The sequence below is a fragment of the Notamacropus eugenii genome, chromosome 7, assembly GCF_028372415.1.
Source record: "Notamacropus eugenii isolate mMacEug1 chromosome 7, mMacEug1.pri_v2, whole genome shotgun sequence".
NCBI classification, from domain to species: Eukaryota; Metazoa; Chordata; class Mammalia; order Diprotodontia; family Macropodidae; genus Notamacropus; species Notamacropus eugenii.
In genome coordinates this window covers 31184141-31200889 of record NC_092878.1, presented here as the reverse complement: position 1 = coordinate 31200889, position 16749 = coordinate 31184141, and the positions used below count along the sequence as shown (strand labels likewise).

At 39.5% G+C, this 16749-nt stretch overlaps 1 protein-coding gene across 9 annotated transcripts in view; it reads right to left on the bottom strand.

Annotated features, from left to right (window-relative positions):
* Positions 1 to 16749, bottom strand: part of LOC140513769 (TP53-binding protein 1-like) — a 130744-nt gene that overhangs the window by 37746 nt on the left and 76249 nt on the right. For all 9 annotated transcript variants that reach the window (XR_011970322.1, XR_011970323.1, XM_072623725.1 and 6 more), the window contains 2 exons: positions 13931 to 13988; positions 11817 to 11909 (listed from right to left, as the gene is read on the bottom strand). Coding sequence is in view for 7 of the 9 variants with exons in the window: in XM_072623725.1 (XP_072479826.1) it covers positions 11817 to 11909; positions 13931 to 13988 (151 nt within the window). In the remaining 2 variants the exon portion in view is untranslated. The remainder of the gene's footprint in view (positions 1 to 11816; positions 11910 to 13930; positions 13989 to 16749) is intronic.

The window sequence follows — 16749 nt, the reverse complement described above, 5'->3', positions numbered from 1 at the left end:
ACTGAAGCCACAAGATGCATGTGCCCTAAATGAACATTACAATTGAGTGCCTAATTTATACAGTGTTTTGTTTTTGTTTTTTAACAAAGGCACTGCATAGAGATTCACAGACTGAAGCTAGAACTCTTCCTGTAACTCTAATGGTATCTCACCTGCATTGCTGCATTCAGGTTTCAGGGCTTTAATATCGGAGGAAAAAAAGGCAGTAAAGACAGCGGGAGCGCCAAATGACGGTTCAAACAAGATGCCACGTCTATTGTTTTCGTGACACTTGCTCGGAGATGTTATAACAGGTTCATTAATACATTAACCTTCGTAATATTCTGATCTTATCGACTGGGAAACTAAAGCACATGAAAATCAACGAATTCACGTAGGATTCTCCAAGTAAATTAATACTGGAATTATCAAAAATAAGTAAGCTCTTTAACAGCCTCACGGTTTAGCCACATAGACATACTCACCTAAATCTCGGTGTTTAGGAATTCTTAAAGTTGACTTAAAGAAACTATGAAAGCTAATGAAGATATCAATATATATGAGAAAAGATTTTCTGCTCATTAAGTATTAGATTCTCGTCCTAAAGAATATTCTTCCTCGTGTTCTTCTATCCTTAAACATAAGTTCATGACTTCCTAACATTCTTCTACTGCGAACATCTGTGCGGTGTCTAGTCTCTCATGCCTGCCTATTGCTGTCAACACCACCATCCTCTCAAGTCATCCTCAATTTCTCACACTCATACTTAACACACAAGGTCATGATCTTAGATAACTCCCGTCATCTGCCCCCTTTGCTTCTACACGTGTACTGCTGAACAAATGTGTAGAAAATCACACGTGCAATCATTTTGGTTGAGTACACTAAAAATTTATGTTACACAACCTCAGCTGGGCCCTGACTGCTGTTATGCAAATTATTCTTTAACTTTCTTATCAATACACTATCTCACTCTTCACAGCTCTTCCAAATCTTTTCAACCTTCCTCAGATCTCCCATGGCTTCCCCTTTCCCCGCACCCCTAATTGAGAAATTTGCCTCATATTTTCCAGAAAAAACTGGAGTTCACACCAATCCCTCATCCTCATCTCCTATCACTCAGATGTTTTCTACCACTATCTCCCCCTTCGCTGCTATCTCACGTGAAGAAGTGGCTTTACTCCTTACCATGACTAACACCATCTACTCACTCAAGCGATCCTATTCTGTATCATCTCTTTTAACAGGTTGCATCCTTTCTCAGTCTACTGGCTCCTTTCCTACTGTCTAAAAACATGCCAGGTCTCCCCTCATCCTGAAAAAAATCCTCACTTGATCTTTTCATCCTTGATAAATATCATCCTATAATTTCTGCCCTTTAAGGCTAAACTCCTTGAAAAGATCATAGCCAATAGGTGCCTCTACTTCATGTCCTCTCATTCTTAATGGCTTACAATATAGTTTCCAACCTCATCATTACAGTAAAACTGCTCCATTGAAAGTTACAATCAATCTCTTCATTGCCAAATCCAATGGCTTTTTCTCAATTCTCCTTCTCCTAGATCTTTCTGCAGCCTTTGACACTGTTGAACACTCTCTCCTTCTTGATACTTTCTTCTCCCTAGGTTTTTGGGATACCACTCTTTCCTGCTTCTCTTACCTATCTGACCAACTCTTTCTCAAGCTCCTTTGCTGGATCCTCTTCTAGATCAAACTCAGACTGTAGGTGTCCCATAGGGTTCTTGGGCCTTCTTCCATTCTCCCTCTATACTACTTCACCAGTTGATCTCATTAACTCTCATGGACTTAATTATCATCTCTATACAGATTATTTCCAAATCTACCTATCCTGTCATAACCTCTTTGCTGATCTCTAATCTCGCAGCTCCAACTGCCTTACAGACATCTCAAATTGGCTATTCAGTAGACATCTTAAACTAAACACATCTAAAACCAAACTCATCATCTTTCCCTCCAACTCCTCCCCACTCCAAATTTCCTATTACTGTCAAGGGCAGCATCTAGTAATCATCCTGGAATCCTCACTATTTTTCTCCCCTGTCCTCTCCCACGACCAAACTGTGGCCACAGCCTGTCGATTTCACCTTTGCAACATCTCTCAAATACGCCCCCTTCTCTTCTCCTGCCACGGCCAACACCCTGGTGCAGGCCCCCATCGTCTAATGCCTGGATTATTGTGGGTCAGCTTGTCTCAAGTCTCTCCTCACTTCAGTCCATTCTCTAACTGGCCACTAAAATGATTTTTTCCAAAGCACAGGTCTGACCATATCACTCCCCTTTCCCTCCCACCCTCATGCCTCTTCCCCCACCTCAAGGAGGTTCCCTATTACCCCCAGGATCAAATACAAAATCCTCTGTTGGATATTCAAAGCTCTTCATAACTCACCATTTTTCTAGTCTCATACCTCACTCTGTTCAATCCTAGTTCCACAAACAAGACATTCCCTATCTCTCAGATCTAGGTATTTTGCTCTCCCTTCTCATGTCTACCCAAGGTTTCCTTCACTTCCTTCAAGTCTCAAATAAAATCTCATCTTCCAAAGAATCTCTCATTCTAATGCCTTCCCTCTCTGATGCCCTTTTTATCCTGCATACAGCTTGCTTGTAAGGGGGCAGCCGGGTGGTGCAGTGGATAGAGCACCAGTGCAGGAGTCAGGAGGACCTGAGTTCAAATCTCACCTCAGACACTGGACACTCACTAGCTGTGTGACCTTGGGCAAGTCACTTAACCCCAATTGCCTCATACTGGGTCATCTCCAGTCATTCTGATGAATATCTGGTCACTGGATTCAGACAGCTCTGGAGAAGTGAGGCTGGTGACCTGCACAGCCCTCCCTCACTCAAAACAAAGTCAAGTGCAAGTCATGTCATTATTTCTCTGATGGCATGGTCTTCTTCACAACGAAGGACAAACACACAGCTTCCTTGTACGTATCTGTCTGCTTGCTGTTTACATTACATTGTAAGGGCCTCGAGGGCACAGACTTTCTTTTGCCTTTTTGTATATTCCCAGCGATTAGCACAGTGCTTGGTACCTAAAAAGGCACTTGGTACTTACTGACTGACACGTATTCAAGTCATTACCTCACACTCTTGCAAAAGCCACTGTCAGTAACCCTAGCACAAGTTTCTCCCCTTCCAGTCTATCCTCCACTCAGCTGATCTTTCTAAAGGACAAAACTGACTACATCAGTTTCCTACTTAATATTTTCTAGTGGCTCCCTATTACTGCCTACAAGATGCCACAAAAATCTGGTGTCTAGTTTTTAAAGCCCTCCACAGCCTAACCAGCGCCTTCCTAGACTTGCAGGATACATGTATCCTTCTTCACATATTCAAGCACACTGTGACACTGGTCTCCTTGTTTTTCCTCAGACATGACACAATCTTGACGCTATGCCTTCTCAACAGCGTTCCTGCTTGCCTAGAATGTTCTCCTGTCTCACTTCTGTGTACTGGTTTACGTGGCCTCCTTTAAGTCTCTGCTCAGGCCCCATCTTCTTCAAAAGGACTTTCCTGGTCTCCTTCTCCTTCCCTCTGTCACCCACTCTAGTGCATTCCCTCCCATCTACACTGTGTGCGTAGATACACACATACGTACTTGTGCATATACATTCATACACGTTATACACACATAGTTGTTTTAATATTGTCTTTTCCAGTACAATGTGAACTCTTAGTAGGCATGAATTGTATTTTTTGTCGTCCTTTATAATCCCAAAGATCAGCACAGTGCCCAGTACATATTCAGTGCTTAATAAATGCTTATTAATGATGATGATTCAAACTGCAATTTCTTTTTGATAAGTACTACTATGTTAATTTCATTTTTCAGGCTCAAAAACTGAGCTCTCCAGTGGTAAAATTAGACAAAGCGAAATTCCATACTTGTGAATTTTTAGTAAAAACTAGACATACACTCTGAATGCTATAAAAATGGACAGTTTTTTTCAAAGCAAGTAATCCTGCCACCACTTAAAGAGACAGAGACAGATGCAGGGTGACAGAATGTTTCTGAAGGATAAGAAACAAATCCCAGCAAAACCAAATGTACTGTTCTGAGGAATAAGACTCTCGGAAGTATTCCTACTTGAAATCAAAGGATGCAGAACATACACGTCTCTGAAGATACTATAAAACAAACAAAAAAAATCTAGAGGAGCTAAAAGCAATGAAAACATATTCATTTCAATGCTCACATAGCAGCTCTAGTTTCAGTAACCAAACAATCAAAAATATAGCATCCAAATGAATTCTCTACTTTCTGGGGAGGATGGCCTAGAATGAGACGTTGAATGTTCACATGATTCTTCAAGTTTTTTATACCTGAGTTGCTGGGTACTTCTTTTTCAAAGAAAGGCACTATATAAGAGAGAGGATACAATAACTAATTGAATTAAATCTATATTTAAGTCCTCATTTGGGCTAGTTCCCATGAAGGATACAAATACAAACAAATTATTTTCTGTGAACGCAGAGTGCTTAAAATCAAGTAGGGGAAATAAGGGATGTACACAATCATAATGAAAACAAAATGTGATAAGGAGAACTTCAGGCAAAATGTTAGAGGAGCAAAGTAGAAGGAAAAATTTTTATAGCTGGGGATCAAGAAGACTTCGTAGAAAAGATGGCATGTGAACTAGACTCCCAAGAAAGGATAAAACTGTGATGGGTGGGAATGCGAGAAAGGGAGAAATTTCAATTAGGCCAGCTTGATTGCAATACAGGGTTCAATAAGACAATAGTGATAGGTTGGGAATAAAAAGTCAAGGACCTCTAATGCTTTAATACGAAGTCTATGACTTGTTCTATGAATAATTAATTCTTGTAAAAGGTTTCTGAACAGAGGAATGACAATTAGAACCATGCCTTGGATCTGCTATCACCGGGCTAAAGGAGGTAAGTAGGGAAGGGCTAAGGAGGCCGTTATAACAGCGCAGGGCCATGGTACAAAGAACCTTCGATGGAATGGAAAGCAAGATGATGCAGACACAGAACTGAGAGGAACTGACAAAATGATAGGTTGTGGATGAGCAGAAGGAATCACAGAACCTGAGCTGGAAGACACTTCTCAGCAATCATTTAGGAGACCAACCCAAGTCTGAAAATAATTCTCTTTATAACATACTTGGCAAATGATCATTCAGTTTTTGCTTAATGATCTCTAATAAGAGGAAACATACTACTGTGTTCGAAGACAGTCCATATTATTAAATAATTTTTATTTTCTAGTTTAAATCTCATTTTTGGGGGGGGGGGGAGCAACATCTACACATTGTCCCTAGGTAGTTCTACTTTCTGGGCTAAATAGAACAAGTCCCATACAGCTTAACAGTGCAAATGCTTCAAATATTCGAAGACACTTATCATGTCCTCCGTGAGTCTCCTCTTTTCCAAGGTAAACATCCTCAGTCCCCTCAACTGATATGGTGCCCATAAGTTTATTAATAGGGGTAGGGACTGTTTCTATGGTTTCACTAGTTCAGGCAACTGCCAGGAAAGGAAAATGCTTTGAACTACATAAATCTGCATCTTTTCCGTGATTTACAGTCTTCACAAAATGGTCTAGAGCATTAAAAGAGTGATTTGCCCAGGGTCCACAGAGGTGGTCTTAAACCCTGTTATTCCTGGTTTCAAGGCTAGTTCACTATCCAGTACGCTAAAAATATTTCTCAGTTTACCAACATCCTTCCAAAAACATGACACTCATATTTGAACACATTATTTCTAAATGTAGGCTGATGACCAGAAGAGAGGACAACAGGACTCTAACTCCTTACTTTTAGAAATGGCATCTCTTTTAATGAAGTCTAAGACTCCATTAATTTTCATGGCTTTTATGTCACACTGCTGAATCATACTGTAGTTTTTTGAATCCTCTTACGAAGTGGGAAAAATGAGGGATGACACATAGAGAGCCAGACTGCTCCATTGGAATCCTCAAGATGTAGGGACCAAGGGAAGAATGCCTCCAGAATGTGGGATAGAACTCCTATGGTGAACTTCTAGGAGGACTTGGATAAAAATAGGCAAACATGAATAGGTTGAGATATGAAGTGAAGGAACTCCCAAACTGATGACATCACAGGTCTATTTAAATATCTAAGAATACTGATTAAGAGTAAGACTCCTAGATATTTTTTTGATGAACTGGTATCTAGCCATGTCTCCTCCATCTTGGACCTAAGAAGCTGAGAGTAAGACGTGGTATTTGGTCCTATTACACTTCCTCTTATAATTTTAGCTCTTGACCCTTCTTCAGTGTATCCCTTCTGATGCAAAGTATATTGAACAGAACCAGGAGAACATTGTCCACAGTAACAGCAACGTTGTACGATGATCAGCTGGTATGACGTAGCTATTCTCAGCAGGACAATGACAATTCCTAATGATTTATGATGAAAAATGCTATCCATCTCCAGAGAAAAAACTGATGGAGTCTGAATGCAGACCGAAGCATGCTTATTTCCAGCATGAATTTTCTTGTTTTCTAGTATGATACACTAATATGGAAACATGCTTTGCATGACTGTTCACGCATAACCATTATCAAATCGCTTGCCTCCTCAATGAAGGGGGTGGAGAGGGAGAGAGGCAGAGAACTTGAAACTCAAAACTTTAAAAAACGAATGCTAAACATTGTTTTTCCGTGTAATTGAGAAAATATAGTATGTACTATTGTGCTATATAAGAAATGATAAAGTGAATGGTTTCAGGGAAACCTGAGAAGACTTGTATAAAATGATGTAAAGAAAACAAGACCCGAACAACTTATACAATGAAAACATTACCATACGGACAAACAACTCTGACAGACTTACGGATTCAGATCAACGCAATGACCAGCCACGACTCCAGAGAACTAATAATGAAACACAAGCAGTGAAGGGTGAACAGGCGAAAGGCTCCAAGTGCGCGAGGAAACACACCCGTGTTCTCCCCTTCTGCGGGCCGTGCCTAATTCATCTGCTTTGTTTATCTCGTTCTGCAGCTCATTTTTAAGGGGGATGTTAATTTCATTCTCAAGAGGAATGGGGGAAGAAGGAGAGGGGAAACAGGCAGGACGTGGATTTTTGCTGAATCAAAAAAATAAATTTAATTTTAAAAAGACAGAAAAGCAACTTCAAAGAAATAAAAGAGTCTATTTATAGGGGTTAGCAGGCAAGGTAGGTAAAAGGATGGATAATGGCCATCTATGACAGCTAGCAAGATAAGACTTCACAGGTCAGACAGAATAACGACAGGCAAAGGATTTGGATTTTACCTGAGGGTAGATTAAGCTTTATTATCCTGAGTCTCTTTAACCTTGGTGGGGCTCTAATGTGTGGCAGGAGACAGCTGGGTGGTCTTCTAAAGGGTAGTTATGGGCTTTGTCCCTTATGGCTTTCAGCTGGTAGCCATTATATAAGATTGAAGCAGCTAGGTGGTGCAGTGGATAGAGCACCAGTGTAGGAGTCAGGAGGACCTGAGTTCAAATCTCACCTCAGTAACTGGACACTCACTAGCTGTGTGACCTTGGGCAAGTCACTTAACCCCAATTGCCTCATCCTGGGTCATCTCCAGTCATCCTGATGAATAGCTGGTCACTGGACTCAGATGGCTCCAGAGGAAAAGTGAGGCTGGTGACCTGCACAGCCCTCCCTCACTCAAAACAAAGTCATTATTTCTCTGATAGCACGGTCTTCTTTGGAAACGAAGGATGAACACACACTGGCTATCTGATCAGGACAGAAGTTCTCAGATACAGTTATAGGTCACAGTTTTTCAAACTATGGAGTTAACCTTCTTGGGAAAGCACAAGACCCTCCGGAGGGTAGGGGCATGAAGCAAATGCCAAAAGTTATTGAATTTGTCCAAGTACAACTCCTTTACAAATACACGCATCCCAAGAGATCATAAAAATGGGAAAGGGTCCCACATGTACAAAAATATTTATAGCAGCACTCTTTGTAGTTGCCAAAAACTGGAAGTCAAGGGGATGTCCATCAATTGGGGAATGGCTGAATAAATTATGGTATATGAATGTAATGGAGTACTATTGTGCCATAAGAAATGATGAACAAGAAGACTTCAGAGAGGCCTGGAAGGACTTATATGACCTGATGCTGAGTGAAAGGAGCAGAACCAGGAGAACTTTGTGCACAGCAACGACCACAGTGTGCGAGAGTTTTTTCTGGTAGACTTGGAATTTCGTAATAACGCAAGAACTTCTTAAAAAAAAAAAAAATTCCAGTGGTGGTTCTCAAGGCAAAATGCCTTCCACACTCAGAGAAAGAAATATGGAAGTCATTCGCAGAATGTAGCAGATCATGTTTGTGTATGTGTATGTTTTTGTGTATCATGTTTTGATTTGTGATATGATTTCTTTCATTTATTTTAGTCTGACTACATAGCATGACTATGGTGAAAATATACTCAATAGGAAAGTATATGTAGAACCTATACAGAATTGTATGCAGTCGTGGGGAGGGAGGGGGGTAGTGGGGGTAGGTGTGGGGGGATAAAATCTCAATTGTATGGCAGTGATTGTTAAACATTAAAAAATAAAAAAATAAAAAACAAATACACACACCCTTTTCAATGAAAATAAAGGTCAAGTGAAAATCAATAAAAACAATTCACTAACATTCAGACCCACTCCAACCGACAGTAAATGCACTGAAGTGATTACATAAAATGATACTGGCAAACCAGACCAAATTGGGGTTAGTGTCTGTCAGATCTTGACAGAGGCTTGGCAGATCTCCCACGTGCACTGCCAACAGATAAAGGATGACGATACATAAGAGCTGTGTCACTGTGCTGGTTGCTGTACACGAACTTTGAAGGTATAATGTTAAGTTAAATCAACTACATGTAAAAATGAAAAGTTTCATAATATTAAAAAAAAGTTTATGGAGACTGAGCCGTGTCAAAATGAATCTGGCTCTCTGACAGCAAGGTTAACAATACCAATGTGCTACACCTACACACATGTTTGGAACACTGCCTCAGCAAATCATTAATCAACAACCACTTGTTAAGCATCACTACAAGCTATTCATTATATGAGACAGTTGGGACACCCGTACAAAGGATGAAAACAACTCTTCCTGCAAAGAGTTTGCCTTCTAAAGAGGAGACAGTGGAGAGTATCTCAAAAGGCTTAGTGCAGTTTCAAGCTACAAAAGCTCAAAACTGCACTAAGACTTTTGGGATACCTGGTACATATAAGTATCCAAAGCATAAATATAAAATGAATAAAAGCAAATATATAAAAATTAATTAAATGTAAGATTTGGGAAAGAGAGAATTAGTAGTTGGGGAGATCAGGAAAAGCTTCATACAGAAAGGAGTGCATGAGCTGCATCTCATAGAAAAAGGACTCCCTGAGGCAAAGGTGAGAAGAGAATGCATTCCAGGTATGAAAAATATCTAATGTAAAAAAGGAACAGAGATGGGGGATGAAATATCATTTGGACTGTAGAGTACAGGAAGGAAGAGTGAAGTCCACTGAAGCTGGAAAGACAGATTGGGACCAGGCTGTAAAGGGCTTTAAAAATTAAATAGGGTTCCCCAATTAATAAATGGTCAAAGGACATGAACAGGCAGTCTTCAGAGGAAGAAATTAAAGCTATCTATAGTCATATGAAAAAATGCTCTAAATCACTATTGATCAGAGAAATGCAAATCAAAACAGTTCTGAGATACCACATCACATCTATCAGATTGGCTAACTTGACAGAACAGGAAGATGATAAATGGTGGAGCAGATGTGGGAGAGCTGGAACACTAATTCATTGTTGGTGGAGCTGTGAGCTGATCCAACCATTCTGGAGAGCAGTTTGGAACTATGCCCAAAGGGCTACAAAAATGTGCATACCCTTTGACCTAACAATATCACTTCTAGGACTGTATCCCAAAGAGATCATAAAAATGGGAAAGATTCCCACATGTACAAAAATATTTATAGCAGCTCTCTCTGAGGTGGCCAAAAACTGGAAATCAAGGGGATGTCCATCAATTGGGGAATGGCTGAACAAATTGTGGTGTATGAATGTAACGGAATACTATTGTGCTATGAGAAATGATGAACCGAAAGACTACAGAGAGGCCTGGAAAGATTTATATGAACTGACACTGAGTGAAAGCAGCAGAACCGGGAGAACTTTGTATATAGTAAAAACCACAGCGTGTGAGGAATTTTTCTGATAGACTTAGCCCTTCACAGCAATGTAAGACCTAAAACATTCCCAAAGGACTCGAGGCAAAATGCCATCCACATCCAAAAAAGAATTATAGAATTGGAATGCAGAACGAAGCAGAATATTTTCTCTTGTGTTATGTTTTGTTTTGCTTTGTTTTCTCATTCATTTTAATTCCCCTATGCAACATGACTAATGTAAAAATCTGCTTAACAACAACGTATATATAGAAACCATATAAGATTGCATGGCATCTTGGGAAGGAAGGGGAAAGGGAGGGGGAGAAAAATCTAAGACTCATGGAAGTGATTGTAGAAAACTAAAAATAAATAAATTTTAAAAACAAATTATAAGAAACTAAACAGGGGTTTATATTTGCTCTTAGAAGCAAGACACCTGAAAAAGTAGGGGAATTACAATCAGATCTGAGCTTAAGAAAAATTACTTTCGCATCAGTGTGCACAGGACGCACTGGAATGGAGAAAAGAAAGACTTGGGCCACAGAAGCCAGGATGTTATTGACAAGATGTGACAAATGGTTGGTTATGTGAGGCGAATAAAGGTAAGAAAGTTCAGAATAATGTTGAGGTTACAAACCTAGAAGACAGAAAAGATGATAGTATCTTCAAAAAAAAAGAGGGAAGTTTGGAAAAAGGGGATGGGTTTGGGAGTTCAGTTTTGGACATGCTGAATTTGAGGTGTCAATGAGATATCCAGTCGGAAATGTCCAATATACAACTGGTAACGTGGGACTGAAACTCAGGGGAAAGACTGGGTCTGGATATGTAGTTCTGGCAGTCATCTATATATGGATGATAGTTAAACCCATGGGAATTAATGAAGTTACCAAAAGAAAAAGTACAGGAGGAAAAGGAAAAAGGAGCTAGGACAGAAGTTTGGGGAACCCCCATAGGTAAGACAGGAAAGGAAACTGAGGAGTGGTCAGACAGGTGGGAGGAGAACCAGCAGAGTGTGGTATCATGAAAACCCATACAGAACACAGTATCCAGCAGGAAAGGGTGATCAATAACGTCAAGTGCAGCAGAGGTCAAGGATAAGGACAGAGACGACCTTCAGATCTGGCAACTAAGAGATTTCTGGTAACTTTAGAGACAGCAGTTTTATGTGAGTGATGAGGTCAAAAGTCAGATTTCAAGGAGTTAAAGTGAGAGGACAGCAAATCGAGGCACCAAGTACAGACAGCTTTTTCAAAGAATTTCACTGAGAAAGGGAAAAGAAATATAGGATGAAAGCTTGAGGGATGGGAGAGAATAGGGAAAGTTTTTTTAAGGATGTGGGTATAGATTTAAGCATGTTGAAAAGCAGGAGGTAAGGAAAAATAGGGAGAGGTTGAATATTCAATAGAGAGAGGAAGACTGAGAATGCCACCTTCTGGAGAAGACAGAACAAAAGATGGGAACAGATGTAAATATAAAGGCCACAGGAAAAAGAAAGGGCCCTTTCTTTTTCAAAGATCATTTTTGAAATAAACATGATTCAGTCTGGCTTAAATATGCCACAGTCAAATGAAAAACTAAATTGGAAACCACAAAGAGAGAACATAGCAGTTTCTGGCAGCAATCAATTTATGACTTAATATGGGAGCAAAGATATTATGAAAATAATGCTTACCTGATAAGATCTGATGGGGTATCACGGCCTTTGGCTTCATCATCCTGCCGGACTTCACAGACACGGCTAAACACAGACACTGTCTTCTGAGAACTAAGGATAACAGAGTAAAGCGATAAGTCTACATTTGTTTGGCGAGAATAAACAACTTTCAATCAGACAACAAGCTTTTACTAAGTGATGACTGTATCAAGCACTGTGCTACATAACAGAAATATCTCTCAGGCACCGCAGGTAAATAACCTTCCTTCACATTTCTTCTCCCATAATTCTTCCCTTGACCCAAGATGCAGCTTTCTTATATGCCTAATGCAGCCTAAGAAAATCTGCATGAGGAAAGTCATCAGGAACAATAACATAATCCCACAATCCCTAGCCCCATGCTATCATCCAACAGCATTTCTGTCCCACTGCAGTGCTCAGCTCTTACTGGCACTATATAATCTTACAAATGGACGAAAATAGCAACACTTCTTCTTGTGTAGGCAGAAGACAGAATGATCCTTCTTCTAAACATAACCTTATGAGAGCTACTGTGTACAGAAACACAGAAACAAAAAAAGAAGCTCAAGTACTCCTGTGTTCAATCTATTTGTAAAGAAACCATATCCCACAATCTAGTTTTTCCTACAGATCAAGATTTTCATCTGTTTGGGTATGCTTTTAAAACAAGATAAACATATACTAATACCATCACCAATAACGCATATTAACAACCACTTCCTTTCATTCCAATCTCTTCCTTTGTTACACTCCCACCCTTGCTCTCTGTCCCACACTCTAAGGTTTTCTCTAACTTTAGAAATAAATTAAATTGTACATGCAGACCAACAATAAGCGACATCTGGAATACAATACCACAACTACAGAGTAAAACAAATGTTTTTTTCTCCACTGTAAGACTATAGATTTATAAAGGGTATTTAGCAGAAAATTCTAAAGTAACATATAAACCACACCCAGAAACATTAAGTTCATTTTACAGGAAGAGATATTAAGTCCAGAGTGATGAAATTCTTTTTTCCAGAATATGTAGTAAACAAGAGGTAGGAACAGGATTGTATCAAAGAACTTGCTCTGTCATGCTTTAAGCAGTGCTACTGGAATTTAATGTTCAGTAGTATTATAGTCAGTAGCAGATGAGACTTTTATACCCTCCGATAGCCACCAGATGGCAAAGCTCTACTACACAGGCTGGAATCTAAAGATACTGTCACCCTCAAGGCATCATAGCAAGAAAGAGCCAAGATCACACGACGCTCCACCACCACCACCACCACCACCACCACCACAACCACAACCCAGCACAACACAGCTATCAGTCTGGGACACTAACTCCAACGATCTTCTCTAAGAGCCAACAATAACAAGATCAAGAACGATACACCACCAAACTGCAGTTAGTTTGGGACACTCACTAGAAATGATCTCATATAATGTGTGTTCGTCCTTCATTGCCAAAGAAGACCACGCCATCAGAGAGATAATGACATGACTTGTACTGGACTTTGTTTTGAGCGAGGGAGGCCTGTGCAGGTCACCAGCCTCACTTCTCCTCCAGAGCCATCTGAATCCAGTGACCAGATATTCATCAGGATGACTGGAGATGACCCAGGATGAGGCAACTGGTCAAGGTCACACAGCTAGTGAGTGTCCAGTGTCTGAGGTGAGATTTGAACTCAGGTCCTCCTGACTCCTGCACTGGTGCTCTATCCACTGCACCACCTAGCTGCTTCAATCTTATATAATGGCTACCAGCTGAAAGCCATAAGGGACAAAGCCCATAAGACCCTCTAGAAGACCACCCAGCTGTCTCCTGCCACACATTAGAGCCCCGCCAAGGCTAAAGAGGCTCAGGATGAGGATTCTAATATGATTACTGGAGCAAATTTTTAAAAATTGTTTTTGTCAACATTTTAGTCAAGAATTAGCAGACAAAACACTGGTCTTATAAGAGTATTAATGAAAAAAACTGTGACATTCAATCTTTCCTCCTACAAATCCTTTCTTCTAGGTTTCATTTTAATTTTTTTCTACTATCGATAAATCATCTTTTCCTTCATTACCAGTGGCTCTGTATGAGACTGCTCTGCATAGCAACAAGCTCTGGTTACCTGGCAACAGACTCAGCAACAGCAGTGGATCCATTTTTCTTTTCACCACTTATAGGCTCTGAACAAAAACACAGGCAAGGAGGGAAGGGAGAAAAATAGAGAAATAATCCAGTTAGTATCATACCTAAAAACCTCCTTATTCTTCTACTCTTTCTTCCCCCACTCAGCAGTAGGAAGAAATAGGAATAAAGAATAGGAACAGAAGGAAAAAATCATTAACTATGATTTAACAATACAAGCATTCCCCATTCCTAACAATCCATATCCTCACTGTTGTGAACTAAGTGGACATAACCAAAAATATTATATGAAATTACTTAGCTGCAGGTTCTAAAACTGTCACCTACATATCTCTAAATCAGGGGTCCCTTAACCTGGGGTTTGTTCATTTTTTTAATATCTACCTTTTCAAAGTTAAATATTTTTAAATTTTAATTTGGCTTCAAATATAAATCATTGTATTTCAATATAATTGGTTTCCTTTGTAATTTACATATTTTATTCTGTGCATTTTAAAATATTATTTTCAGGTGTTCATAAGCTTTACTAGACTGTGCAAAGGATCCATGACACAAACAGGTTAAGAACCTCAGATCTAAATAAAGATAAATTGAGTAATTAAAATAATATTTCACCTTTGTATAATGTTTTAAAGTCTGAAAAGCACTTCACAAATATTAACTTCTCAAATATTATCATCAAAACTAAGCAGCAGAGATGAGGAAGGTGAGGCTCAGAAAGATTGCCTGACATGGCTAAGTTCACTCAACTAGTGTCTGGGGTAGGATTCAGATACAGGTCTTCCTGAATTCCTGACTCCAAGTTCAATGACCTAGCTATTCCGCATTCTGCCTCTCCCTGAGATGGTAGTCATGATACCATAAAAATCATCCACATAGAAACTGGAGTCCCTAAGAACAATAAAACAACTTAGTCATATGAAAAAATGCTCTAAATCATTATTGATTAGAGACACGCAAATTAAAATGACCTTGAAATAGCATTTCATACCTATCACATTGGCTAAAATGAATGAAAGGGAAGGCAGCAAATGTTGGAGAGGAGATAGAAAAATTGGGACACTAAGTCATTATTGGTGGAATTGTGAACTGATCTAACCATTGCGGGGAGCAATCTGGAATTGTGCACAGACAGTTATTAAACTGCCTACCCTTTGACCCAGCAATATCACCACTAAGTCTACTTCCAAAGACGACTGGGAAAGAGGAAAAGAACCTCTATGTTCTAAAATATTTATAGCAGCTCTTTTGTGGTGGTAAACAACTGGAAAATGTAGTTACGGTATATGATTTGGATAGAATACTACTAAGCTATGACAAATAACTAGCTCGGTCATCTGAGAAAAACAGGGAAAGACTTGTACGAGATAAGGAGGAGCGAAATGAGCAGATCCAAGAGAATGCTGTATACAGTAACAGCAACAGTTTTAAGAACAACTTTGAGTAAGTTACTTTAACTATTATAAATATCCAAATTCACTACAAAGGACACATGCATCCAGAGAAAGAACTAACAAACAGAAGTATATATAGAATGATTTTATGTTTATATACATATTTGTGTCTAATGGCAGCCATCTCTGGGAGGAGGAGGGGAGGAAGGGGAAAGTGGAGGGAAGAAAAAAGGAAAAACAATTATGATAACTTCAATATATATTTAAAGGGAATAACAAGTTGTACAATCACCTCTTTTTACCGTACTGTGTTATGAAAATGCTTGTTTTATTCCGTAAATTAAAACTTTTTGTAAAAAACAATTTTTTTTTAAAAGAAGAAGAGTGAGCAACTTGAAAAGTGGTTTGGATAATCCAAGTTCAGCTGAAAAATCTGAGGAGTAGTAGGGAAGATTACTTACCAACTATGAGTTTTATTATTTTCATCGTTTATAAATGAGATACAAACATTCATGGAGACTGACTTAACTTGTGTTCCAGTGACTATGATCTCTGACAGTAGAAACAAAAGGCAGAAAGCTCCACGTCCTTCCCTAACCCTTCTCCATTGCAGTGCCTTCCCTCTGTTCTCTCCTGTTTATCCGGTATATTGCATCTGTTTGCAGGCTGTCTCCCCTATTAGACTGTGAGCTCCTTGAGGGAGCCTCTTTATTGTATGATGTAAGGGAGCACAGAGTAAGAGCAGGAAGGAACCTTAGGGATTATCTTAGTCTCACTCCCTCATTTTACCGTTAGAGTAGAAGGCAGCAGAGCCAGGACTCAAGCCTAAGTCCTTTGACTCTAAATCTACTCTCCTGGAGCATCATTTTGCCCCTGGTTCCAGCCCTAGGCTTGGATTTCAACGAACTGCAGTACAATTCCAATCTGTTAACTGGAATGAGTGACCAAGAGCCTTTTCTTTGGCCTCAAAACTTTTGCCTTTCAAGTCTATAAACTTCCCTGGTAAACAGATCCCCAACTCAAGGCATGTGCCTACAAGGACCCAATACCGTGGAAACAGCACTAGAATCCAGAAGAAACTGAACACTGTAATTAGTACCATGTTCGATAAACACATCTGCTAACTCGGTTAAGGACTCGATATTCTACAACTATTAGAAAAAATGGAAAGCAATCTGAGAGAATTTGAAGATTTCAAGCCATGTTCCATAATGTGCTCAAAATGGGTGCAGAACCAACACAGAAAAGGTTATATTAAACACATCAGAGAAGGAAGTGATAAGGCATTTTCACAATTGGAAGGGAGGGAAGTTTTTGACCAAACACGGGATAGAAATATTACAAAGTAAAAGAGAGAGGTGTTATTGTATAAAATTGAAAGGGCTTTTGAACAAACAAAAGCAAT